The sequence below is a fragment of the Halichoerus grypus genome, chromosome 10 (genome assembly GCF_964656455.1).
Source record: "Halichoerus grypus chromosome 10, mHalGry1.hap1.1, whole genome shotgun sequence".
NCBI lineage: Eukaryota > Metazoa > Chordata > Mammalia > Carnivora > Phocidae > Halichoerus > Halichoerus grypus.
The window spans coordinates 36816101-36842461 of NC_135721.1; the positions used below are offsets into that span (position 1 = coordinate 36816101).

The 26361-nt window shown below is 43.6% G+C and overlaps 2 protein-coding genes across 8 annotated transcripts in view; both read left to right on the forward strand.

The window, feature by feature from the left end:
- The first annotated feature begins 2645 nt into the window (after positions 1-2645).
- The window catches only part of IL36G (interleukin 36 gamma), a 42240-nt gene continuing 18524 nt past the window's right edge, over positions 2646-26361 (forward strand). For 2 of the 7 annotated variants that reach the window (XM_036103797.2, XM_036103803.2), the window contains exon 1: positions 4447-4509. Coding sequence is in view for 1 of the 7 variants with exons in the window: in XM_036103794.2 (XP_035959687.2) it covers positions 2684-2762; positions 4447-4509 (142 nt within the window). In the remaining 6 variants the exon portion in view is untranslated. Of the gene's footprint in view, positions 2763-4446; positions 4510-13003; positions 13115-19503; positions 19566-20390; positions 21463-26361 lie in introns of those variants that run through there. The other 5 variants (XM_036103794.2, XM_078056314.1, XM_078056315.1 and 2 more) reach the window with 5 other exon arrangements.
- IL36B (interleukin 36 beta) overlaps positions 2710-26361 on the forward strand; it is a 55843-nt gene continuing 32191 nt past the window's right edge. The window contains exons 1-2 of the mRNA XM_036103805.2: positions 2710-2762; positions 4447-4509. The gene's annotated coding sequence lies outside the window, so the exon portion shown is untranslated. The remainder of the gene's footprint in view (positions 2763-4446; positions 4510-26361) is intronic.

Here is a 26361-nt window from a genome sequence, read left to right on the forward strand (position 1 = left end):
CTGCTTGATATATCATTATTAACTAAAGTACATACTTTGTTCAGATTTTATTATTTTTTTTAAAAAATTATTTATTTATTTTAGAGAGGAAGAGAGAGAGAGAGCACAAGTGGAGGAAGGGGCAGAGGGAGAGGGAGAGAGAGAATCTCAAGCAGACTTCCCACTGAGCGTGGAGCCCTCTTGACTGTGACAGTTTCTCAGACTTTCTTGTTTTAATAACTTTGACAGTTTGAGATATTTTGTAGATTTTGCTTCAATTAGGGTTTGCCTCATATTTTTCTTATGATTAAACTAGAGTTACAGGCTTTTGGGAGGAAGACCATTGAGGTAAAGTACCAGTCTCATGACATCATATCAAAATTACATGTTATCAATATGATTTATCAATGTTGATGTTAGACTTGATCAGCTGACTGAGGAAGTGTCTGCCAGATTTCTCCACTGTTATATTATGTCCCTCTCCCGCTGCCCCCCCCGCCCCGCCCCGGCCTTTACACTGTACTCTTTGGAAGGGAGACAATATGGGTCAGCCCACACCTAAGGTGAGGGGAGTTATGCTCCACCTCTTTGAGGGAGGAAGTATATACATAAATTATTGGGATTTCCTCTGCAGAGGAAATCTGTTCTCCCCCATTTACTTATTTATTCAATAATTTATTTGTATCAGTATGGATTCATGGATATTTATTTTATACTTTATAATCCAATGGTATATTATTTGTTTTGTTGCTCAAATTATTCCAACTTTGCCCCTGGGAACCCTTTCAGCTGGCTCTGGGGTCCCTTTGACATACCCAATCATTGCCTCCCTTGCTTTTTTTACTTTCTGGTACTACAAGGTACTCTAGACCCATCTTGTACATTTCCTGACCCAGCCCTAGAATTTCAGGCATTTTCCCAAGGAGTCTTAATTCTTTTTATTAGAGAATGCTGAAAAATCTCTGATTTTCGGATTCTAGAGAAGACTGATTTCAGAATCTAGAAAGTACTGGTCTTCAGAAAAGAGATTTTGGAAGCCTCAATATTTTGAGTGTTCTTAGGCGAAAAGAGATCCACCTCAGATGGCTGAATGCACTGCTTCTCTAGGGAGCTCTGTGGAAGCCACCTGCATTTATTTTGATACAGGTGGCAAATTCCATAAGCGGCTTACAGGGTTATCCGCAGTACCTCAGTCTGTAGGTATCGTTCTGTCTTCCATCAGGACCACCATTGTCTTCATGTATTTGGGTACCTACATTTCTGCCAGATGTTTCTTATTCTGATGCCATGTGGCTGCCAAATTCTCTGCCTTCTCAAGTGCCACCAATTCCCTGTGTCCCTTGATTTATCCCCAAACTACAAAGGCAGGTGTGCTTGGTAGATTTGGGGGATGCAGCCAAATAACAAATAACTGAAACTCAGAAAGTGGCTATCCACTCCCTTAAAGTTCTATCAGGTGTCCCCACCCAGTGGCCTCCTCCCCTATCTTTCATTGTCTTTGCTGCCAAGTCCTAGAGCCCTGTCATTTTTAATTTTTGCCAAACCATTTAGTTCCCTTTGTCTCACTCCTAAGCGCTTCTCAAAGGATTGGGTTTCGGGCGCCTGGGTGGCTCAGTTGGTTAAGCAACTGCCTTCGGCTCAGGTCATGATCCTGGAGTCCCTGGATCGAGTCCCGCATCGGGCTCCCTGCTCGGCAGGGAGTCTGCTTCTCCCTCTGACCCTCCCCACTCTCATGCTCTCTCTCTCTCATTCTCTCTCTCTCAAAAAATAAAAAAAATAAAAAAAAAAAAGGATTGGGTTTCCACACAGACTGCCCATCTCTGCAAACTAAAAGTGGTGTTACCCTTGAGAATTCACTTACCTTCAGATTTTTCATCTGTAAAATGGCAATAATGATTCTTGCCTTACTTCCCTCACTGTGTTGCCCTGAACTAATGTTGGGGAAAGTTCTTTATGAAGTGAGTGAGATGTGGCCTGCAGAATTGAGGGGTGTTTAGAAATCTCTCTCCTCTAAGCCCTCCCAGTGAAGAGGTCCTGTGTCATCCCTTCCCCAAGACATTAGGAGTTGAGCCTTCTGGGACTTTTGGAGGCTCAGTTTTCCATGACAAGAGGCTGGAAAAAACCTGCCTTTCTTTGCAAAGATTAGACTACAGCAGAAGGTCAGCAAAGTTTTTCTGTAAATGTTGGGACAGTCAGCATTTTATGCTTTGCTGGCCAGATGATCTGTCTTTCAAATACTCATCTCTGCCGTTGAAGCCAGAAAGCAGCCATAGACAACATGTGAAAAAGGACATGGCTGTGTTCCAATAAAACTTTATTTAAAGAAACAGGCAGTGGGACAGATTTGACCTGTGGACTGTAGTTTGATAGCCCCAGGACTAGAGCAATACACTTTGAACTTTCGATTACATTTTTATCAAATGTTGTCAAGATCCATAAAAATGATACCCACAGTTTGGAAACATTGCTTTGGAGGGGCAAAAATCAAAGAAGGAGTGATAGAAGAAGCATGGTCAAGTCTTACAAGGCCTTCCTGGACACAGCAAACATTTCTAAGCAGAGAGCAAGGCTGATGGCCAATCAGCACTAGGGGAGTCCAGCAAGGTTTCTGGGGTCAGAAGTGCCATAACTGGTCTCCTTCCCTTTCTACTCAGGTCCTACCTTTCATCCCAGGCTCCTGTTGAGTCATTTCATTGTGTTAAAAATGTCATTTTTGAAGGACTCAGGTGAGAAAATGGAGTCTGAAGACCAGGAAAGAGACGAGCCCCAGTGCTGCTCAGAAGGTAAGATTTTTGCAAACATTCATACTAGGGCCAAAAAATAACTCCTAAAGCAGGACCTTGTAGGTTTGTGCACAGACCCATTCCTTCCTGTTGACCTTGCATGGTAAGTGACCTTTGAGAACTTCCCTGGTAAATGAATTAGACAAGAGAAATCCTTGAAGGGAAAATGAAGCTTTGCCATGGGTGTCTAGGTACATTAGGTAGTAGATAAACAGATCACTTTCACCCACAGATCCAGGGCTTTGAAGTCCTGACTCACCAACTGGATGGTTCTGGATCATCCAAATGCATTTCTTTCCTCCCAGCCTGCTCAGGCAGAGGAGAAGGCCCTGCAGTGGAGGAGGCTGTCTGAGTCTGGGGTGGGAAAATGACACCGGCTTAGGGCTTCTGAGTGCCCCATGGAGGAAGGCACTTGGCTGTTGGCTCAAGGGGGATGAAAAGAGGAGGCTTTGAACCCAAATGACTGTCTAATGCATGGAGTGTGAAGGGAGAGGCTTATAACATGACAGAGGCCCAACCCCTGAGCCTTCAACTCACACATAACAATCCGTGTTCCCAAACTAAAAATAGGACATTTGTCTGACAAATGTGGATCTGCCAACAGAGAGGTTTGGAACCAGCCCTGCTCCTGGAACATGGGCCATGTGATGGCCACCATGCACATTCTGTCCCTTAAGCAGCAGGGAGTGCACACCAGGAAGGCATAAGCACTAGATACTGTAATTTCCCAACCCTGGGGAACTCCAAATGGTGACAATGAGGCCGTGTCCTAATTCTCCCTCTTTGTAGGTGGCCTGTGTAGAAAGGGAAGAGTCTTCCTCTGACTCCCAACACAATCCTTTTGAGTCTCTGTCTGAACCTGGCCTGGGACAGCTCCACCTTCCCCCATTCCTACCTCACCAAGGTGCAGTCCTCCTGCTTCTTAGAAGCATAGACTGTCAGAGCTGGAGGCACAGACAGGGAAAATGAGGCTCAGAGTGGTGAGAGGCAGAATTGCCTCAGACAGCCAAGTAGTTAGCAAGGCCAAGACTGTGTAGAACCTTCATACCAGAGCACAAGGTTTGAATTTTCTTCTTCCCTGGGTGCTATATACTCTCAATGTGCAAAGGTTGTTTGGATTATGACCAGGGATTTCATTCAGGTATTTCTCAAACTTAATGTTTTATCAGGTAGAAGGCTCCAGATTATTCTCAGATTAATGTATACTATACCCCCTGAATTAATGCAATGCATATGTTTGTAATAATTAAGGGTTCTAGGAAGTTCTGCATTCAGAAACTAGGTTAGCTCTATTTCATTTCCGTTTCTACCATTTTTGACCAGGAAAGTTTTGTTTTGTTTTGTTTTGTTTTGTTTTAGAGAGAGAGACAGAGGGTTGGTGGGGCGGGAAGGACAGTGGGAGAGGGAAAGAGAGAATCTTAAGCAGGTTCCATGGCCAGCACAGAGTCTGACGTGGGGCTCAATCTCACAACCTTGAGATCATGACCTGAGCTGAAATCAGGCTTAACTGACTGAGCCACCCAGGCACCTCCAGGAAAGCTATTTTTTATGCCATTACTGTCTCTGTGCTTTAGTGTCTCTCAAAACATACAAAAAAGAAGTAAAGCATTAAATGGGCCCTGATGTTTCTAAATCCCTAGAAAATCCCAATTGTATGTGCTAACCTCACTGTCTCTGATTTCAGACTTTACCAGAAGCCCCCCGGAGCCAAACATGAGCCTCCCCACAATGAGCTCTCCCTATTCATGTAAGGCCCCTGGGTGAACTGATGAGGGTGGTGATGGGTGAGGGTGGGGATGAGGGTGGTGCCACTATGTTCTCTTAGGGAAGTCAGAGGATCAGAGATGGGGGATACCTAAGGGTGCTGTGATGAGGCTGAGGCTTTTCCTTTGTGGAAGTGAATCTCAGGAGGGTCAATAAGAAAGATGAACCCTGGGTGGGCCTCTGCCTTTCCAGAGAGGTGCAGGTAACACATCCTGCTGAATGGCACAGGAGAAGAAAGGTTATGAGCCTGGGAACCTTCCATGTCCTTCTGACCTTTGCCATGAGGCTAGCTAACAACCCTGACCTCCTCACATAATTTATGAAAAACAGGAATTTGGCCAGCAGAGGGCGCACACGAAGCTCACACCACTAGTGCCTTGGCAGCCCTCACAGATCTAGAACCTTCTCATAGGCTACTAGATAACTTCATGATGACCTTAAGAAAATTCAAGTGCAGAAACTGAGGAAGCGAGGGAGGGTACCTACCCCAGGTGACACAAGTATTAAGTGCCAGATGCTGGAATTTAAAGGTACTGTGACATCTGTCAGCCCAAGTCAGGTTTTTTTTTTTTTAAAGATTTATTTATTTATTTGACAGAGAGAGACACAGTGAGAGAGGGAACACAAGCAGGGGGAGTGGGAGAGGGAGAAGCAGGCTTCCCGCTGAGCAGAGAGCCCGACGCGGGGCTCGATCCCAGGACCCTGGGATCATGACCTGAGTTGAAGTCAGACGCTTAACGACTGAGCCACCCAGGCGCCCCCCAAGTCAGGTTTAAGGTTTTCCCTCACCACCCTCTGCACAGGAAGAGTCAGGAGACCTCAGCCTGAGTCCCAGATCTATTGCAAGTGACCTTCCTCCCTGGTAAACTGGCAGTGAGTGCACATGGGTGCACGGCAAGCTCCCGCGACTCTGGGAGGGAGGTCACGTCAAGCACTACTGCGACTGCCGTTGCTCCCTCTGTTGTTTGGGAATGGAATCCCTAGAGAAAATAATTACCAGCACATTAAAATCACTTACACCTCTGCTGTGGCCTTGAGAAGGAACTCTGAAGAACGCATATGGGGTCAGGAACGATATGATGTGAATTGATCCGGCTAAGAGGATACTGCACAAGCCTCAGTGCATGATGATGGGAGGCCCAAGTCAGCGTGATAGGAGGGAAACAGAAGCAAAAGAAGGACAGGTTTTGGAAATATTTAAGAGGCAAACAGCCCAATGCTAGTGCTGGAAATTCAACTTACAGAGCACGAGTCGGTGTCTCCCCAGACCAATCAGAATCTCAGGGATGTGGGGCCCAGGCATCCATGGCCCTAAAAAATCACCCATCAGGTGATTTCCAATGTATGGTGCTTGGCTCCTAGATACTTTCTGCCTAATTTCTCACCCCCCACTCTTCCACTGGCCCTCCAGTGCAAAGATCTGTCCCACCCCAGGCATTGCTGATGGCACGATGCCCCCAGTGATAGGCTACAGAAAAGAGGGTTAAGAAGAATAAAGATTAACATGTTCTGAGTCTTTTATATGGCTCAGATACCTGACTAAATGCTACTCATTTGAGTAAGCATTTTAATCTTCCCAACACCCCCGCCAGGTAGGTGCTACTATTATCCCCTTTTCACAGATAAGGAGGTTTTGAGAGATTTAGTAACTTTTCCTAGGTCCTAAACCAGTAAGCAATGGGAGCTTGGATTGAACCTATCTGTGAAAATAGATAACCCATGTTAAACTGCTTGTTCAGAGCAAGGCAGAAAACCTGGGAGTGGGAGCAATCTTCAGTGAGCTGTGATGTTTGAGGCCACAGGCAGTTGGAGGGCTGGGGCTGGGACTCTTGAGTGTGGCTAGAAAGGATTGCCTGTAAAAGGGCAGTCTCAGGGTATTTAATTTGCACCCTAACCAGAGGTTCCTTTCACAGTTGGCCACTCCTTCTGCTCCCATTCAAGATCCTGGGGTAGGGTGAGGCAGGTGAGGGCAAGAGCAAGGCTGTCTTGGGAATAGAAGAAGACCTTTATCCATCCTGTACTCTGCTTGGCATTGAGTTACCTGTACAGGGATAACAGCCTTAGGAGTGGTATACTCTAAGCATTTTGGATCCCAGTGACCCCAATCAATTAAACAAAACTGAGGATCTACATCTTTGAAATGTGAGCATTAGTACATTATGAAACTTACACAAAATTAGAAAATTCACAAGGACTAAATAACATAGGAACTGACATTTAGTGGTTTCTTCCCACATTCCAGTGGACTGTCTGGCTCACCCAACCACTGCACTCCACCCCCAACCCAGCAGACACACACCTAGCAGTGTGCTGGCAAATGTTTGACAACCAGTTCTCTGGGATTGGGGGAGTGGGAGGGAGCTCTGATACGCAGCTCTTGCCAGTTTTCATGGTGTAATGATTCCCAACATGGCTGACTTCAAACTGCCAACATGAAGTCATTGAACAGGGATTTGGGAAGAGATGCTAGCAGTTGGCTCTTGCAAGCTGATATAAGCTGGTTCCAGCACACCACTGCAGCCACCTTTAAGATCTTCATTTTAGAGCCAGGACTGGTTGGCAAACTATAGCCTGCAGGCAAAATCCAGCTCACTGCCTGTTTTGTGTAGTTTGCTAACATAGCCATGTTCATTGGTCATCTATGGCTGCCTTCTTACTACAACAATAGAGCATGTGGCTTCTTGGCCTGCAAAGCCTAGAATATTTACTATACATCCCTTAACAGAAAGTTTGCTGACTCCTGCTGTGGAGGGTAGGAGACCAGAGGCTGTTGGCAGCCTCTAGACATTCATCCCTGAGTCAGTCTGGTACTTGAAGTACAATTTCCATTAGAGAGCTGAATGCACGATGGTCACAAAACTCTACACTATTTTACACTGCAAAAGTAACAGTAGATGTTTTAGTGTTTTTTGTTTGTTTTTACTTAGCTTAGTTTGTCTTGGCAATTTTCAGAAGGAAAATGCATTCTAAATTCCACCTATTCAAGAGACCCAGAGCTGTTGACAACTACCTGTTACTTCCCCCCAGCCCTCTTGCAAAAGGAGCTTTGTCAGAGCAGCTCCACGCAGGAGCTCAAGGCAGGATCAGAGGTCAGTTGGCCCAAGGTGGCAGGACAGATTCTCTTTGTAGAGTGTGCAGAAGGGACTGTTTGGCAGTCTCTCATGGTGATTTCTGGTCTCTAAAGTAATTTTCATAGTGCATTGGGTGATTGTCACATCAATAATCAACATAACGCTGTGAGGAGGGCAGAGTGGGGATTATTATGCTCATTTCATAGATGAGTAAACAGACTCAGAGACAAGTAACTTGACCAGTCACCCAGATCGTAAGTGGCAGATTTCCAGGTGTTCTGACTCCTAGTATAGAGCAATTTGCATTGTCCCTGAGGTGCTAAAAAATGACTGTGCTTAAGAATCATCTGGGAAGATACACCTGGGTGGCTCAGTTGGTTGGGTGTATGCTTTTGGCTCAGGTCATGATCCCAGGGTCCTAGGATCGAGTCCTGCATCGGGCTTCCTGCTCAGAGCCTACTTCTCCCTCTGCCTGCCACTCCCCCTGCTTATGCTCTAACTCTTTGACAAATAAATAAATAAAATATAATCTTTTAAAAAAGAAAAAAAGAACCACCTGGGAAGCTTCTGATAAATCTTAAGGGTATTGTGCTATGTGAAAAAAGTCAGACAGAGAAAGAGAAATACTGTATGTTATCATTTTTTATGTTTAATCTAAAAAAGCTAAACTCAGAGAAACAATGTATAGTGGTGGTTACCAGGGGCTGGAGTAGGGGAAATGGGGAGATACTTGTCAAAGGATACAAACTTCCAGTTATAAGATTAACAAATTCTGGGGATCTGATGTACAGCATGGTGATTATAGCTAATAATACTGTATTGTATACTTGGAAGTTGCTAAAAGAGTAGATCTTAAATGTCCTCACCACACAAAATAATTATGTGATGGTATGGAGGCATTAACTAATGCTATGGTGATAATCATATTGCAATATATAAATGCATCAAACCAACAGGTTGTACACCTGAAACTTATTTATATGTCAATCATATCTCAGTAAAGCTGGAAAAAATACAGATTCTCAGGGTTATACACTCTGAGATTCTGATTTAGGCATTCTGAGATATAACTCAGGGATCGAGCTGCCTTGTTAAAAAGCCCTAAGTAATTCTGGTTCAAGTATTTCTTTCTAGTCCACACTTTGAGAAACACTGCTTCCTCCCCATATATCTCATTTGTGATTGAGAGCCATTTCTGAGTGATTGGGTACCAGCACCCAACTGTATTAGCATTTAATCTGGGCTAAAACATGCGCCACTAGGGATGTCCTGCTCCAGGTGACATGAGCCTGAACCATGGAGAAATTCCATTGCATGGTGCATCTGGTGACTGTGTACTGTTCCCAGCAGCAAGGTGCCCAGCAGAAGACAGTGGCTGAGAGAGGCTTACTCATATAGAGCTTGCACAGTGTAGTTTGGCCTGGTGAACCCACTGCTAGTTGACTCATTCATTACAGAAGTGCTTGTGCCAGGCTCTGTGTTAGGTGAAAAGGATGAAAGGCTGAGCGGACCCAGATGCAGACTCTGTCCTCACGGAGCTCATGGTCTGGTGGGGAGGCAGACATTAATCAGGCCAACAACAAGTGTAAATGGAGAAGCAGTGCCCAGTGCATGATGGGCGTGGGTTGTAACCCAACAGGAAATCAGAAGGGCTTCTTTGGGGAAGAGACACTTGAGCAAGATCACAAGAAAGAGTGGGTATTAGTTGGCTCAAGGTCTGTTTAGGTTCTAGACAAGGTCAGTCTAGGCTCTGCTGTCTGTCTTTGAGTGGTCCCGATGAGTTTCCTTTATTGATATAGAAAAAAGCAAAGGTGAAAAAAAAGGGAGAGATGAGAACAGCATGGAGCCACCTGCATCTCCTTATCTGGCAGGGATGGTTTACCACGCCCCAAGCTGTGGTACCCTGACACTCCATTGAGATACCTTTGGGCACTTCCGTTCTTATGGGGGCACAAAGGGAACGGGCAGTGCTTTAAAGGCCCAGGGAGCTCCTGCCACCCATCCTCTTCCACTCTGTCTCCTGACATGCACAAAACCCATTTCCTGACCTGACAAGTGAAACAAGTGTGCTGGAAGGGCAATGAATAAAAATGGGCCTTGGGCACATCTACAGTATGAGACAGTCTTTACCTTTTCCTTGGAAATTTGGGAAGAGAAACTGGTTTATTTTTTACACAACCCCAAAGCAGATCCTGGCCCCTGATCCACTTTCTGAAACTGTGGCCATAGCCCATAAACATAGACACATAGCCATAAACTGTGGCATAACCAAAGGCTGCAGAGGAGAGGAGAGGAAAGGAAAGGCAAATTTCCTAATGTTGGTGTGTGCTAATTACTTCCTGGCTCAGTCAGCAAAATCTTCAAGAGAAAGATGGACTCAGACCAGCTCTCGCCAGATGGCAAACAAAGATGGAGGGAAACATAGCTTTGCTAAGGCAGGGCCTGGTCTGCAGCCTGCAATCTAAGTTCACTGCAAATTGCGCCCCCCACCTTTTTTTTTTTTTTTTTTTTTGGACCTCTGCAGGACCGGGAAAGCCAACTGCTTATGTATGGGCCTTGGAAGCTGCAAAGTGGCAGCTTTCATAGTAGATAAGATTGGGGCCCCATATCTTTATCAAGCTTGGTCCTTTAAGAATAAACATACAAGTATATTTATTCCAATGTATCAGGCATGATCCCTTCAGAGTTAGGTCCAGTCAATCTGCTGGCCAGTGTCAGACTAAGGATATTTATGATCTCATCTGAGCCCATTATGAATGGTCTCAGGGCCCCATAATGAAGTTGAGGGACCTCTTACAACACATATCAGTGGCTAAATGCTGCTGCCAAACAAGAACTGTCAGTTGCTAGAGCTCCCAAAATGAAAATAAATGCAAACAAAGCACATTAAGTATTAGTTAAGTACTTGCATAATCATATAAAATGGAGAATTCTTGAAAACATTGTAACCACAAAGTAATTTTGATTATATATTCTCTTTGGGTTGCAGAGAAAGAAAAAAGCAACTGAATTGTTAAATTTTGCTATTCCTCAGATCACTTTCATTTTAGGTATTAGTCATGTTGTTTTGGACTCTAGATCAGATAAATCAAGTGAGTAAGCTAATTTTGTAAGTATCACGATTTTCAATTAGAAAGTAATTGTATAGCTCACTGAATTATAAAAGAAAGGCATAGTGTTTTGGTAAACTGTTGGCTTTAGTCTTAAGATGACACAAACAGGATTTGCCTTTCTAAAGGATACATGGGGAAAGACCAGCAACAGAACGAAAGGAGGCACCAACTTCCAGACCCCAAATTTTTACTAGGCTTTCCCAGTGCAGATGACAATTTCTGAGTGGGTAAGGATCATCTAGACTTTAAGCATTGGATCTGTTATATGCACCCGAGAAATCAAACTGATACTAGCCTCCAACATCCCTTGCCCCCAAATCTGTACCTGACTCCTGGTTCCTATTCTGATTGCCTGCCTGGCCACCACCCCCACAGCGTTTTAGTATCTGGACCTTGCTTTGCTTTGGACCTAAACCCAGATAAGTCATGAGGGCCCTGCTGCCTGCCTTCAGGCTTCCCAGAAGTAGCTTCTCCCGATTCTTTGTTACTGGTTCCTCTCACCTGTTCACAGCCGCTGCCCCATCCTTCTCCACTGGGGACTCATGGACAGTGCCTTGCCATACCCCTTGGACCCCAGACCCCACTGAACCTCTCTCAATGTACCTGCAGCTGGATCAGCTTCCCTAGAATTCATCATCCATATGCATCATTTATTATAGAGCTTGCATTGTCCAGGCTATCCTCCTGGAGGAGATAACCAGTAGAGCCTGGCTATATCTTGAGAAACAGAAGCACCCGGGTGAGGTTGGGCATGTTTAGGAAAGCAACAAACCCACAGGTACTGAGATCATCACTTCCCAGAAATTTATTTCACCCAGAACTTTGTAATTAACCACACTCTACTTTTTAAAAAAAAAAAGATTTTATTTATTTGAGAGAGAGAGTGTGTGTGCACAAGCTGGGGGAGCAGCAGAGGGAGAGGGAGAGGGAGAAGCAGGCTCCCCACTAAGCAGGGATCCTGATGTGGGGCTCAATCCCAGGACCCTGGGATCATGACCTGAGCTCAAGGCAGATGCTTAACTGACTGAGCCACCCAGGCTCCCCCACGCTCTACTTTTTATAGCCCAAACAACATACACTTTAAAGGGACAAATGACACTGAAGGCAAAGTCCATATGCTTGCAGGGTGAAGACAACATGGTATAGGGAGAAGATATGTCCTTATTTGCTATTCTCTATAGAAATACACAAATGTTGGGTGCCTGGGTGGCTCAGTTGGTTAAGTGTCTGCCTTCAGCTCAGGTCATGATCCCAGGGTCCTGGGATAGAGCCCCGCATCGCATCAGGCCTCCCTACTCAGTGGGGAGCCTGTTTCTGCCTCTCCCTCTGCTGCTCCCCCTGCTTGTGTTCTCTCACACTCTCTCTCTCAAATAAATAAATAAAATATTAAAAAAAAGAAAAAAGAAACATACAAATGTTGACACAAAATGAATAAACCTTTTAGAATCTCTAAAAGAAAGAAAGAGAATTTTATTTGAGCCCAAGATAGATGCCTGGGAAACATGCTCTTCACAGGGAAGAAAGTGCTCCAGGGAATGAACAGTTTTTATGGTTATATACCTTTTTACAACTTGTAAAACCTCAAAAGACAATAGATTAAGATGTAAGCAGGAATCACAAATTTTAATGTCAAGGAATGCAGGGAGTAGGAGCATCGATTAAGATCTTAAGGACAAGATGGTTTCCTTCAGGCTACTCATTTACAACGCAGGTGTACAGTGTGTGCTTGGTGGGCCATAAATCAGGCTTTTGGTTTAAACAAAGTTTATGTACAGTCATGCTGACTTAGAAAGAAATCTAAAATGGCTTTCCTTACATATCAGGCCTTTAGAGAAGGCTTCATTGTGAAGACCACTCAAATAAGACAAAAAGGAGCTATTTATTCAGAGTTTGCTCTAGCAAAGGAGTCAGCCACCATCACTTGCATTTGGCAGTGATTCAAAGGCAGGCAGAGGAGTGGGTAAGCTGTATGGTGACAAAGAGGGAGGGCTCCAGGTGTGTATTGACTGGAGTTGTTGGTATGGGAAGCCGGAGGTGGGCCATCCTGTGTGCTTGGCTCGAAGAGCATAGTTGGCTTTCTCTGGTTGGTCCTGAGTTGGAAGTGGAGACCAAAATAGAAAAGCTGGCAGTCACTGAACACGTCCTAACTCTGGGCCAATCGCTAGAGAAGCTGAGGGTTAGAATTCTGTTGGTCTGGCCATTCCCATTTGCAGATTCAGTCCCCTACTGTATAGAGATTCACACTGGTATTTTGAAATTTGAATTGAGTGTTGTTTTTTTTTTCTTTTCCTAGATCTTCCCTTACTCCCACAGTTTGTCTGTGTAATTAGAGATACAGATGAAGTATCTGGAATTTGCAGCTGACTCCAAAGTGAAACAGGAGCCAACATATTCCTTGAGGGAGGTGAAGGGATCCTCGTTGTTCAGCGAGTTCGGTTCTTTGATGTTCTTTTTCTGAAATACAAAGGAGAATTTATTAGGTAGCCAGGCTACTTTGTGAAGGAAAGAAGGAAAGATCAGGCAGTCTTTGCCAAAGTTTGGGTTTTCAGCCTTAGCATTCAGGCTTCCCATTTCCCTGAACTGGGAGGGCAGGGGTCATTTCTTTCCCAATCTCTTACTTTCAGTTGCAATGAGAGATGTTTTGGCTCTTTGACTCTGTCACAGGAGGGACAGAGTTCTCCTTTAGAGACAGCCAAAAAAAATGATTTTTCTTGATGTTATTAGCTTTTCTTTAGTGTGAAGTTGATATATAAAAGGTCTCTGGGAAAAGTCAGAAAACTGGGTCAGCTCTAGGAGTAGAAAAATGATCTTTTTTTCTTTTGACATTTCTGGTACAACACCCTCTTTCCTTTAGCATAGTCATCAAATTCTCATAGGTGAGTTGGCCCAGGAGCCAAGAACATCTCGATTCTTGGAATTTCCCTTTCCCTATGCCTCTGGTTCCTTCTTCCTTCCAACCCTTCCAGATAAACTTCTTTTAGATCCAGGACCCCCTTGGGCCCAATTCCTGTCACTGTTGCCCACCACCAGCTGGTCTTTGAGGCTACTCCCCAGGAGGCAGCCCTTTGCCCATCCTGGAGAAGAGAGTGGTCGAAGGCCCCATCGGGAGAGGGGCTTTATACAGGCCAGGTGGGAAGTGAGAGAATGAGAATCATTTCTGCTAAATAAAGCAAGATGGAGAGTCACCTGGGGTTGTGGTGCTTTTGTCTGGAACTGCTTTGAGGATCCTGCCTTCTAGAACCAGAACTTGCTGGTTTGGGTCTCAAATAGTATGTGTATTTAAGGTTATGGATTGATTTTTACTCCTGAAAAACAGTACCAGAGATTATGAACAATGAACATGCCTCAGTTCACTAGCCTCAGATCCCTACTTTGCCCATTGGGTTCAGGCAATATGTGTTCCTCTCAGTTTTTCACCCCAACCCATTAATCCATTCATAGAACAACTTTGGTAATTAACCACACCACTCTGGAATCAGACTGAGTTGGGGCCAAATCCCTGTCAGTCATTTACAATCTGAGCAAGTTACTAAGCTCCAAATTTCATTTTGCCCACCAGTAAAATGGGGATAATAAAAGCTATCTTACATAGGATTGATGTGAGGTATAAGGGGATTCAATGAAAGTTAATTATTATTATTTGTAGTAGTATTGATAACATCCAATGGAAGTTCATCATTATTATTAGTAGTAGTTGTGTTGGTGACATCCAATAAAAGTTGGTTATTATTATTATTAGTAGTAGTAGTAGTAGTAGTAGTAGTGGTAGTACTGATAACCCTCTCTTCTGCACCCTCTCACTGGTGGGCCCATGACATCAGCAACGCCCGGGTGACATGGATCTCTGCTGTGTTGGGCACCAGCTGGGCCAGTGGTGAGGACAGTGAAAGGGTGAGGATGACAGGGTGAGGCAGGAAGCACCCAGGAGCAGCAGTTTTGTGTCAGGAAGGGGATGGAGATGGCAGGAGTCTTGAGGAAAATGCAAAGAGGTTGTACTTGCCCTTGTGGAGCTTGTCTGAGTGGGCAGGACCAGCTACAGCAGTGGCCTGGGATCTGCCTGACTATGGGGGTTTTAGGGATTCAGTTGATCAACCCTGCTTATGGGGGATAGGGGTGCTGGACAATTCTAGACAGGGAACTTGTCCCTATGCCATCTCTGATAGGGAAAATGACCAAACATCAGTGGCTGAATTCCAGCTTTGCATGAGGGAGGGTATGAGTCCACATACAGGACTGATGATTGGGTCTATGTAGAACAAAAGATATAAAATATGATTGATGTGATAGATTAGCATTTATACTGTATAATGATATACAAACATAAACAAACACAACAGTCTTGTTTCTGGCTCCATAAACATGATACCTTTAGCAGGGATCTATGGTTTGTACTGCCTTCCGTGTTACCCACTGATCTTAGGATCACCTGAGGAGCTTTAAAATTATAGATCTGGGTCCCATCCCCAGTGACGGATCTAATTGATGTGGGGTGGTGCTCAGACATTGGTATTTTTTGAAAGCTCCCAAGTGATTTTAATGTGTGGCCAGGGTGAAGAGTCATTGTGCTATAGGGTTGGGCTCCTAACTGGAAACCATTTGCTCCATCAGGCAATACAGTTTCTGATAATAGTTAAGCTCCCCTCCTAGATATTCTGATACAAGATGAGTCATGTTTATGAGTTTGTATCAGGAAAACTACTTTTGTCCTTGTTTTTTTCTTCTACTATTCTAACTCCAGAGTCCTTTGGAAATCCCACTGGGAGATGAATCTAGAAATTTAATCTCTTAGCTACTGCAGAGAGTTAAGTGTTGGCATTTGTGCCAGATCTAGTTGGGACTGGTAGCAAAGCAGCACCCAGAAATCCTTTTCTCTCCCATCAACTTCAGGCCCCATTTGGATCAGATAGAGTCCTTGCTACAAGGTTTTCTTACTTTACTAAGACATTTGGAAGTCACATTTATCCGAATTATTAGTTTAGAACCACGGTTCCCAAAGTGTGAACTAAGGGGCCCTTGGGTGCCTCACCACACTCACAAAGGTGCCATGGGATGTTTTAAATTTTCAAGGGAAACACAGACATCTGTCAGACCCATAAAAACCACTATCATTAAGTTGTTTCAACCTGACTACTTAATAAACAGAACTGACTGTTAAGGCACTCCTATCTTAGAGGCTCTGGGAAGAAATTCCTGAGACACTAAGGGCACAGTGAGTTGAGAAAGTTTGGGAACCTGTGACTTAGAAGTTGGAGGTGACATTTCTTGGGTAGAGTACTGCCTTGGGATTAATATATACTTTTGACAGTGCATTTAGGTGTGGGATGAAATCTCAAGTGGGACTGGGATGTGCTAGAAGATTGTACTAGATCTATCTGCCTGATAAAGAAGGAACACTCTGGAGTTACTTGGGTGGCGCAGTTGGTTAAGCGTCCCACTCTTGGTTTCAGTTCAGGTCATGATCTCAGGATCCTTAGGTCAAGCCCCACCTTGGGCTCCGAGTGAGTCTTCTTGTGAAGACTCCCTCTCCCTCTGCCCCTCCCCACTGTGCACTTCCCTCCCACTCCCAAATAAATAAATAAATCATAAAAAAAAAAGAACACTCTGATGCTTCCACAAGCAGCCAGGGAAGAATAAGGCATGGGGTCTGAGAATAGAGAGAAGCTGAGGGAAATGAGAAGAAAGGAAGGCCTGGGAGGTGGGACTAGAGGAGTAAGGTGGTCTCTGAGAAGTTCCTGAGAGCAGTATCACTGATAGGTGTCAACCAAGAAGGGCATAAATTGTTTGCTAGGCCATTGTCATCCCCCATGTCTGCTGGCTCCTTGGTAGTCAAGAAGCAATCTGGGGATCAGCAGCGTCATTGGAGAGCTTGTTAGAAATGAATCTGGAACCCCACGCCAGACCCAGAATCAGACTCTGCATTTTAACAAAATCCCCAGATGATCCTTATGCACAGGTATTTGAGGAGTGCGGGCTAGCTGAGAGACTCTCGAGCACTGCTGACATTGAAACATCCAAAAGAGTTAAAAAAAAAAAATACTGGAACTCTTACTTAACTGATCTAGGGAGTAGACTTGGGACCAGGATACTTTTAAAGCCTTTCAGGTGTTTCTCAAGCCAAGTTTGAGAACTATTGGGCTGGTAACAACTGCTTTGTGAGAGTGGGGCTTTTTTGTTTTGTTTTAGTTTGGTTTTGGTGGGGTGTGTGTTGGGGGGAAACCAAAGTTCTGTGTCAGTTTGGGACAAGCAGGAAAAAACTGAAATATGTGAGCCATGAGAGAGATCAACAGATATAAGAAATCGGGGACTGTAAGAGGTGTCCCTGAAGTGTTAGGGGATAGGTATAAGGGAAATTGAGTTTCCACCATATGTTGGATAGGGGATTAAGTGAATTCCTACTTAAACATTGCAAAAAGGATGACTAATAGCCTGGAGCAGTTGGAGACATGTAGGTGACTGATATCCAGTTACAGACAGAATTGGCTCACAAGGGGGTGCCTGGATGGCTCGGTCAGTTAAGTGTCTGCCTTTGGCTCAGGTCATGATCTCAGGGTCCTGGGATGGAGCCCCGTGTTGGGCTTCATTCTCAGCAGGGAGTTTGCTTCTCCCTCTCCCTCTGCCCCTCTCTCCACTCATGCGCGCTCTCTCTTTCTCTGTCTCTCTCTCAAATAAACAAATAAAATCTTAAAAAAATTAAAAAAAAAAAAAAGGAATTGGCTCACAAGGCTAATAAAATTCACAATAAATCTCCAAAGAGTATCCACTCAGGTATATCCACAGAACCACCTAAAAAAAGTGCTATATTCAGTCTTCTGGGATCTGTATCCAACAAGCAAAGAAGGCTCAAAGCAGTGTCTTCCAAAAGTACTTTCCTAAAACTTCTCTATTTGCCTGCAAAATTAGTCAGTCCAGCCCCTGGACTAGAGGGAGTAAGTGACATATCAGTGGTCCCTACCACAATGCATAAAGGTATGTATTTTCTCAAGCACCATTCTCTCTTTCCCCCTAGATCACTGACAACCCATTGCTTTCTAGGGAAATCCCTCCTGGGAGAAAATGGCTCTTCTTGTACCTTGGAGAAGGTTGCTCAGAGTAGTCTTAGGGATAAAATTTGGAAAAATTAGAAAAGCCTTAGGGAGGAGGTCCTCCTAGTGAGAAGACAGCCAGGCCAAGCCTGTGGGTGCTATTCCATCTCCCCATCCATGAAGTTCTGCTGCTAAGGAAGTCAATTTTGGGTTGGGCCAGAGGGTTGAGAAGGGCCAAAGTCTATGGTGTTCACAGCCCAGGAGAGTGTTCCGGAAACTGGGGGTGAGAACCACATACCTGGGCTAGGGATGTACCATGCCTTCAGCTCTAAATGGATGTCTGGAGCTATGTCTTTTTTTTTTTTTTTTTTAAGATTTTATTTATTTATTTGAGAGAGAGAGCACAAGCAGTGGGGAGAGGCAGAGGGAGAGGGATAAGCAGGTTCCCTGCTGAGCAGGGTGCCTGATGAGTGCTTGATCCCAGCGTGATGACCTGAGCTGAAGGCCTGCGCTTAACCCACTGAGCCACTCAGGTGCCCCGTATGTTTTGTCTTATATAACACTGAGACTATTGCCTCATTGAAAAAAATAAAATGGGAGTGGATTGATGTGAAATAATGAAAGCAACAATTAGTCAATAGCCCATTTGTAGGGCAGAATAAATACAGTACAAATTCTTTGACATTCTCCTTGACAAGGGTGGTCAGGGTTCCCTTCTCTTGACTCTGGGTGGGCTCTGTGATTGCTTAACCAGTATTTAACAGAATGCAGTAGAATTGTGCCATTCCCAGCCACATCCAGGTCTTAAGGACTGGCAATTAAAAAAAAAAATTGAGATATAATTAACACATAACATTGCATAAATGTATAATGTATTGGTTTGATACATTTATATACTGCAATATGACTACTACAGTATTCAGCTAACATACCTTTATCACATCACACAGTTACAATTTCTTTTTTTTTTTTATGTTGGGAACACTAAGGATCTGGTCTGTTAACAACTTTAAAATTTATAATACAATATTATTGATTATAATCGCTATGTTGTGCATCAGATCTCTAGAACTTGTTTATCTACTATTTGCAAATTTGTACCCTTAAATAACATCTCCCCAGTTCCCCCATCCTCCAGCCCCTGGTAAGCATTCTACTCTCTGTTTTTGCAAGTTCAGTGTTTTTTTTTTTGTTTTTTTTTAGATTCTACATATAAGAGATATCACACAGTATTTGTCTTTCTCTCTGACTTATCTCAATTAGCATAATGCCCTCGATGTCCATCCATGTTGTTGCAAATGACAAGTTTTCCTTCTTTCTCATGGCTGAGTGATATTCAATTGTATAAGTATACCACATCTTCTTAATTCATTCATCCATTGACAGGCACAAAGTTGTTTCTGTATGTTGGCTATTGTGAATAATGCTGCAGTGAACATGGGTGTGCAGATATCTCTTCAAGATACTGATTTCAGTTCCTTCAGGTATATACCCAGAGTGGGATTGCTGGATCATATGGTAGTTCCGTTTTTAGTTTTTTGAGGAACCTCCATACTGTTTTCCATGATGGCTATGCCATTTTACATTCCCAGCAGCAGTGTAAAAGGGTTCCCTTTTCTCCACATTCACACCAACATTTGTTATCTCTTGTCTTTTGATAAAAGGTAGCTTTTATGTAATGTCTCCTGAAATATGTATTCTTGTACACCAGTCATCACATTGTGAGAAATTTCCAGGCAGCCTTGGGAAGAGGTCCACGTGGAAAGTAATTGGGGACCCACTGACAGCCCAGCTGAGCTCCTAGCTGACAACCAGCACCAACATGCCAGCCAAGTGAGTGGCCTCCTGGAAATGCATCCTTCAGCAATATGAAACAGAGTCAACCATTTCAGCTGAGTCCTGCCCATATTGCAGAATTATGAGTAAAATAAGCCACTAAGTTTTGGGGTGGTTTGTGATGCAGTAATAGATCATTGGAACTGAATTTGGTACCAGCAGTGAGGTGCTCCAGTGACTAAAGCTTACAATATTTGCCATTGTCTTGGGTTTGGGTGACAGATGGAAGTTGGAAGACTTTGGGGAGACTTTTAGTGAGGGCTAAGACAGTGAGGAAAGTGCTCCTGACAAAAATGATATGTGTTATGTAGGGGTGAGAAGTTTAGAAAAAGTGTTGCCTGAAGTAATGTGGGAAACTGGAAGACCTCAGAGGGATTTAGGACATGCCTAGTAGGTCCTTGAAAAAAACAGAAGACTCACAGGTGACAGAAGGTAGAGCGGGCTGTCTTGAAAAGAAATGTAGATGTGTTTTTCCCCTAATGGAATTGATTATACATTGAAAATGCAAAACATTTTTAAAAGAATTATGGTAGCTTGGACTGAAAGGGACAGAGAAGTAAAAAATAAAGAGAGGCCTTAACATATAAAATATTATATAAATATATATTATAAATGTATATTATATAAATATATTTATATATCTATATAAAATATTATATAAATATAAAATATATTATATATAAAATACATTTTAATACATAATATATAATATATTTATATAATAATACTTTAATATATAAATATATATTATAATATTACTATATGTAAAAATATATATTACATATTATATATAAAAAATAATGGCCCCAAAGGTATGTACATCCTAATCCCAGAACTTGTGCATATGTTACCTTACATGGCAAAAGGGCCTTGCAGATGTGATTTGGTTAAGGATCTTGAGGTAGGGTGATGATTCTGGATTATCCAGGTGGGCCAAGGTAATTACAAGTGTTCTTATAAATGAAAGAGAACATTAGGAGGGTCAGAGTCAGAGCAATGCAGTGTTTAAAAAGATTCAACTAGCCATTGCTGTCTTTGAAGATGGAGGGGAGATGTGGAATATAGGTGCCCCCTAGAAGCTGGAAAAGGCAAGGAAACAATTCTCCCCTAGAGCCTCCAGAAAGAGCCTGCCAACGTCTTGATTTTGACCCATGAGACCCATTTCCAACCTCTGACTTCCAGAACTGGAGGACCATGTTTGAGATGTTTGCATTATGAAGTTTGTGGTAATTTTTTTTTATAGCAGCCATAGGAAACGAATACAGACCTCCAGCTTTCCATGGGCCAGAAGCAGGTGGAGAGAAATCCTCCACTGCGGACATGGGCTACTCCATACAGAAAAGGAAGGGTGGCTCAGAGGGTGGGGCTGATGGCTCCCCGGTAGCCTGCTCCCGGGGAGCAAGGCAGGTCCCTAATCAAGGAATTGGTGATGTGGTCCCAGCTGGACTTGTGAACTGCTATGAACCAGAGACTGCTGTGTATGTCTGGAACCTCCCCTTCTGAACAGGAAGATCTCTGTGGTCACTCTCTGCCTGTTTACCACTGCGTGTTGGGTATGTGTGGATAGATAACTTATCTCTCTGGTTCACAGGTCTTCAGATTGGGAGAAACTTCATCCAATAAGCCATATCTTTACCTGGACCTGATTTAGACCAGGGATGGGCAACTTTTTCTGTAAAGGACCAGATAGTAAATCTTTTCTGTTTAACAGGCCATCTAGTCTCTGTCATGACTACCCAACTGTGCCATTGGAGCACAAAGGCAGTCATACACAATGTGGAAATGTGTGGGCAGGCCAGATCTGGTCTGTAGGCCAGAGTTTGCCTGACTGAGATGATGAGGTCCTGGACATCAAGCTGATGCCTTAACTGGAGGAGACCTTGGGAGCCCTTGGGTGAGCATATGTGTATTTTGCATAAGTGAGGACTAGAAATAAGGCAGACTAAGATAGATTAAAAATAAAGGCAAATTCTTTGACATTTTTCTCATTGAGAGATGGCATTTATGTGTACTCCTCTTGAATCAGTGCAGGTTCTGTGATAGATCAATGGAATTATGACAGAAATGAAGTATTGCCAGTTTCTGGGTCCAGGCCTTAAAAGATTAGCAACTTCGACTGTTCCTCCACTTTTTTGGAGGTTGGGATACTTGTTCTTGGAATGCAGCTGCCATTCTGTAAAGAAGCCTGAGCAGCCACAGTATGGGTTATGTGAGCATTTGTGGCTCTGAACAATTGACTTAGAAACAGCCCTGTGAGACACAGTCTGTTCCTAACTCTGGCTCTACGTATGCCTTTTAACTGGGCCCAATGAGTGGTTGCAGCTCTGGGCCTGGACCCATGGGGCCATGGGGCACAGAGGTGGTGCCAGGAACAGGACTGGGGACACAGGTGGTCCTTGCTGAGTGATTCTCATGATATACTTCCATAGAGCTGTGTGTTCCTCCCACCCCCCCAAGTCTTTCTTTAATTTATAAGTTAATTCTTTTAGCAACAACAGAAATAGAAGAGCAGGAGTTACTCCTCCATTTAACATAGGAAGCACTTGCGGGGTCCAAGGATGGTTAGGGGCAGGATGGGCCAAAAGGGCTCTTTTCTGCTAGTCCCAAGCTCGGCTCTTTCTGTGGGGCTAGGCTGTGGAGGAGACCAGAAGGGCCTTGTGCCCTCCAGAGCCAACTGCCAATGATCTGTTTTCTCCCAGCTCTGATTCTAGGACAATGCCTTATCAGTTGTGGGTTGAGAACATAGTAAGTCATAAAAATCAATAGAAAAAAAAGAGGAATAGAACATACATCAGAATCCATTAAACATAGTGAGGGTGAATAATATATTATGAAATGTCTATTCTACATTTAGCTCACAGATTCTTGGTAAAACTCTTTTTTTTTTTTTTTTTTTTAACTATTCGGCAGGAATATTCTGCTCCCATGTCTTAAGGAGCTGAAAATGGATTGGGTGGGAGCAGTTGGGTTTTTTAAGACACACCGATGTTTTAGCATCATGTGGTGTGGAATTCAGATGTCCCGGCAAGATTTTACACCCTAGATCTTCCCTGTGAATTCGATAATCACCCAAAGTAACTTAATCTCAGTGCTTTCAGAAAGAACTTGACATAAAGCCATGACACCTTTCTATTTCTGCAGCCCCATTACCAGGACACAAACTACTGTAATGCTTCTAGAATACCTTATTTTTTTTTAAAGCATTTATTGGCTCATGAATATTCATCCCCAGTAGCTTGTCTTGTAGAATTTCTCTTTAGGGATCTCAACGGCTCAATCTCAGTAATTGGGCACAGTTACTTATGCATTTTTATCAATCTGAAATGAAAATTTTAACTTAATATTCTATTAGTAGTTGTTATTTGAGAGTGGAACCTTTTCTTTTTCCTCCATTGGTCTCAAGCAATGTAACAGCTTTCACAGGCTAGGTAAGGGACTGATTCTGCCACTGTGTGAGGCATTTGCCTTTAACAGTTAACTGCATCATTCTGTGACCAGCTCCTGTTGTAACCAAGCTCACAAAATCATTGTTTCTTATTTTGCATTTGTAGACACTTTGGGAATCTCCATTCACCTTGCAAGGTGTCCTCACAGTTTGTTTCCTGCTCCTGGTGATAACTCTTCCATGCAAACAAGACTTTTAAACTAAGGAAGAGAATTATTTGGAGCACGAATCCAAATATAATTGTTATGTCTGCTACAAAACAAGACACCAACAAGATGGAGTCATTCATGCTAAGCCCCATGTCACCAAACTAAGCTCAATTACAGTTTTAGCTCTCCCTGAAATGGAATCTGAAACCAGCAATAAAAACAAAAACAAAACAACAAAAAACAAAACAAGGCAGGTCATTCAGGAGTCACCTGATCAGCATTAGCTAGGTAATCTGCCTGAGACACCTCTGCCATCACCTAAGGGAAAGTAACCTTGCAATAAGCAATAATCAACCTGATTTATTGCCAAGAGGACTTCCTTGTTTCCGCTCCCTTCTGCCTATTAAAGTCTTTCATTCTTCACAGCTCCTCAGAGCTCCTTTCTATCTGCTAGATTGGATGCTGCTGGATTGGAATTGATTTCTGCTCAAATCTTAAAATTTTTAATATGCCTCAGTTCTATCTTTTAACATGTGGATGACAGAATTTTGTCCCCACAGCTGTCAATGACTTGTGAATTAGATACCTTTCTAGTTTTATTTAAATTTTATACACCCTGTTCCGCAGAAAGTAAACAATTTATGAAAATTGAATGTTTCATCTTAAGGAGGCTGTAGGCCTTTATGACTTTACACAAATTTTCATAATTTTTTATGTTACCTACATTTTAAAGAATGTTTCAAAATTCCAAAAAATTAATCATGCAACAAGAAAAGTAAAATATACTGATATAGTAAATTTCATGTATTCAGTAACTAAAAATCTGAATATTTCACCAAAACAAGGCTTCAGTCATATAAATGCAAATTATTTAAAACAATAATTTGCTGAAGGTACAAAGACCAAAAGTCCACTTTAACTAGCTCAATTGAATTTTGTTAAACTATTTTGTATTTTTTGAAAATGTATTTCATTATGAAATTCCATCAGTCAGATTTTGGTAGGTTAACATTACAAGCTGATAATAAATTTACATGTATGTGTGAACTCGGTTGCAAGGTAAAATGTATTTCAAACTGGGATGCAGTAAAAAAGAAGTTTGCAAGCATGATTCTAAGCTTGTGACAAAGGTCCTGCGTTCAGACACCTCGCTGAGTTGAGCTCCAGGCCCGCCCCCTCCCCCCAATCTCCAAACCGGCGCAGGATGTGGCCTGCGAGCCTCGGCCTTTTGATGTCATTCGGTGCCTTGGCTCCCTCTGCTGGTCCCAGGAGGCACAGCTGACCGCTCAGCCAGGGCCTTAGCTCCAAGTCCTGAAGGTGTTCTAGGGTGACCAAAGGGCGGTCTTTGGATTCTGTGACAGCCAGGCCCTCACTGTAGCAGCATCTAGGAGGGGGCAGGGGCTGAGGATGGCTCTTGAAGGGGTTTGTGATGAACCAAACACTTGCATTCATGAAGCCACGATGAGCAAGCTGGTGAGCTGAATCAGCTCATAACAGGTCTGGTGGACTCACTATGGAGCTTGGACTTGCTGGGGGGAGTGGTGTGATCGGGTCTGAATTTTAGAGAGATTTGTTTGTTTGTTTTTAAAAGATTTTATTTATTTGAGAGAGAATGAGAGTGAGAGAGAGTGCGCCCATGAGAGGGGGGAGGGTCAGAGGGAGAAGCAGACTCCCTGCTGAGCAGGGAGCCTGATGCAGGACTCATCCGGGGACTCCAGGATCATGACCTGAGCCGAAGGCAGGCACTTAACCAACTGAGCCACCCAGACGCCCCTAGAGAGATTTCTTGGCCAAACTCAGGCAGACAGCCTGGAGCACGGAGCGCCTGGAGGTGGGTAGGCAATTATGGGCTGCGCCAGGAATCCAGGTGAAAAGTGGTGCCCCTGAGCCGCAGGAGGATGTGCCTCGTGTCTCCACCTGCTCTGTGTCTGAGACTGACCTTGTGAGTTGCTTCAGGGGTCTCTTGTACTCTGACTTCTGGTGGGGCTGAGGCAATGGGAGATCAGAGGGAAGGAGGAGAGTTTGGTTAGTGTGGGCCCCCCCCCCCCCAGTTGTCAGTAGTGTTCCTTTCTGATATAGAAGCCATACTTCAGTTTTAGGTATACCAGTCACTGGCCAAGCCCCTTGCCCCTTCTCCTCTTGGGGGTGTGGGGATAGGGGATTCCAGCTGTTGGCAGCTCCCGTGCTTCACTCTCTCCTGTTGCTTCCTCTAAACCTGCCTGCAATTTTGTAAATATTCCCTTGCTTACATTCTTCCCAATGTGCACCTTCTGAGTATACTTCTTTCCCTTGCCAGGTCCTGAGCCATGCCAAAGAGTTTGAACTTTATTGTTCAGGCAATGAGGAATCATTGAAGGTTTTAGAGGACGATAGCAAGAGCAGATGTGTATTCAGGAAAAATCTGTCAAACTGAAATGAGCAGGACAGGCCAATCAGCGAGGATTTGAGGCAAGTAAACCATTAACAGGCAGCAGCATGAATCCAAGTGACAAACCGAGACCCTAAGCCCCACATCGTTGGGTCAGGGAATGGGAGAGGGAAGCCAACCATTAGATGAGCATCCCAGTTGCACATATTATTTGGTAATTTAACTTTAAAAACCTCTACATTTAATGTTTTGGTTTTTTAGTGTTGAAAAAAATGAGTGTATCAAAAGTGTCAAACCAAAATGTTGTGCTTTGCCTCGGCTCTCAGCCCCTGCCCCTTCCACACAGGCTGGACCAAGTGGCCGCACCTTCACTGATGTGGTACCTCGGTCTTTCTGGCACCAAAGCTGCATCTTTAGTGTCCAATCAAAATGTAATGAATGGTGAGCCACAAATATGAGCACATATGGAATTTTAAATTTTCTAGCCACCGTGTTAACAAAATTAAACAGAAGTAGGTGAAAATCAAAATATACAAAGATCTCTTTACATTCAATGATGTGAGAACAAACAACCCAATTAAAAATGAGCAAAGAAATCTGAATAGACACCTCACCAAAGAAGATATACAGATGGCAAATAGGTATATGAAAAGATGCTCACCATCATATGTCATTAGGGAATTGCAAATTAAAACAACAGTGAGACACCATTACACACCTATTGAAATGGCCAAGCTCTGGAACACTGACAAGCCAAATGCTGGTGAGGATGTGGAGCAGCAGGAACCATGGCTGGTGGGAGTGCACAGTGGTTCAGCCTCTTTGGAAGAC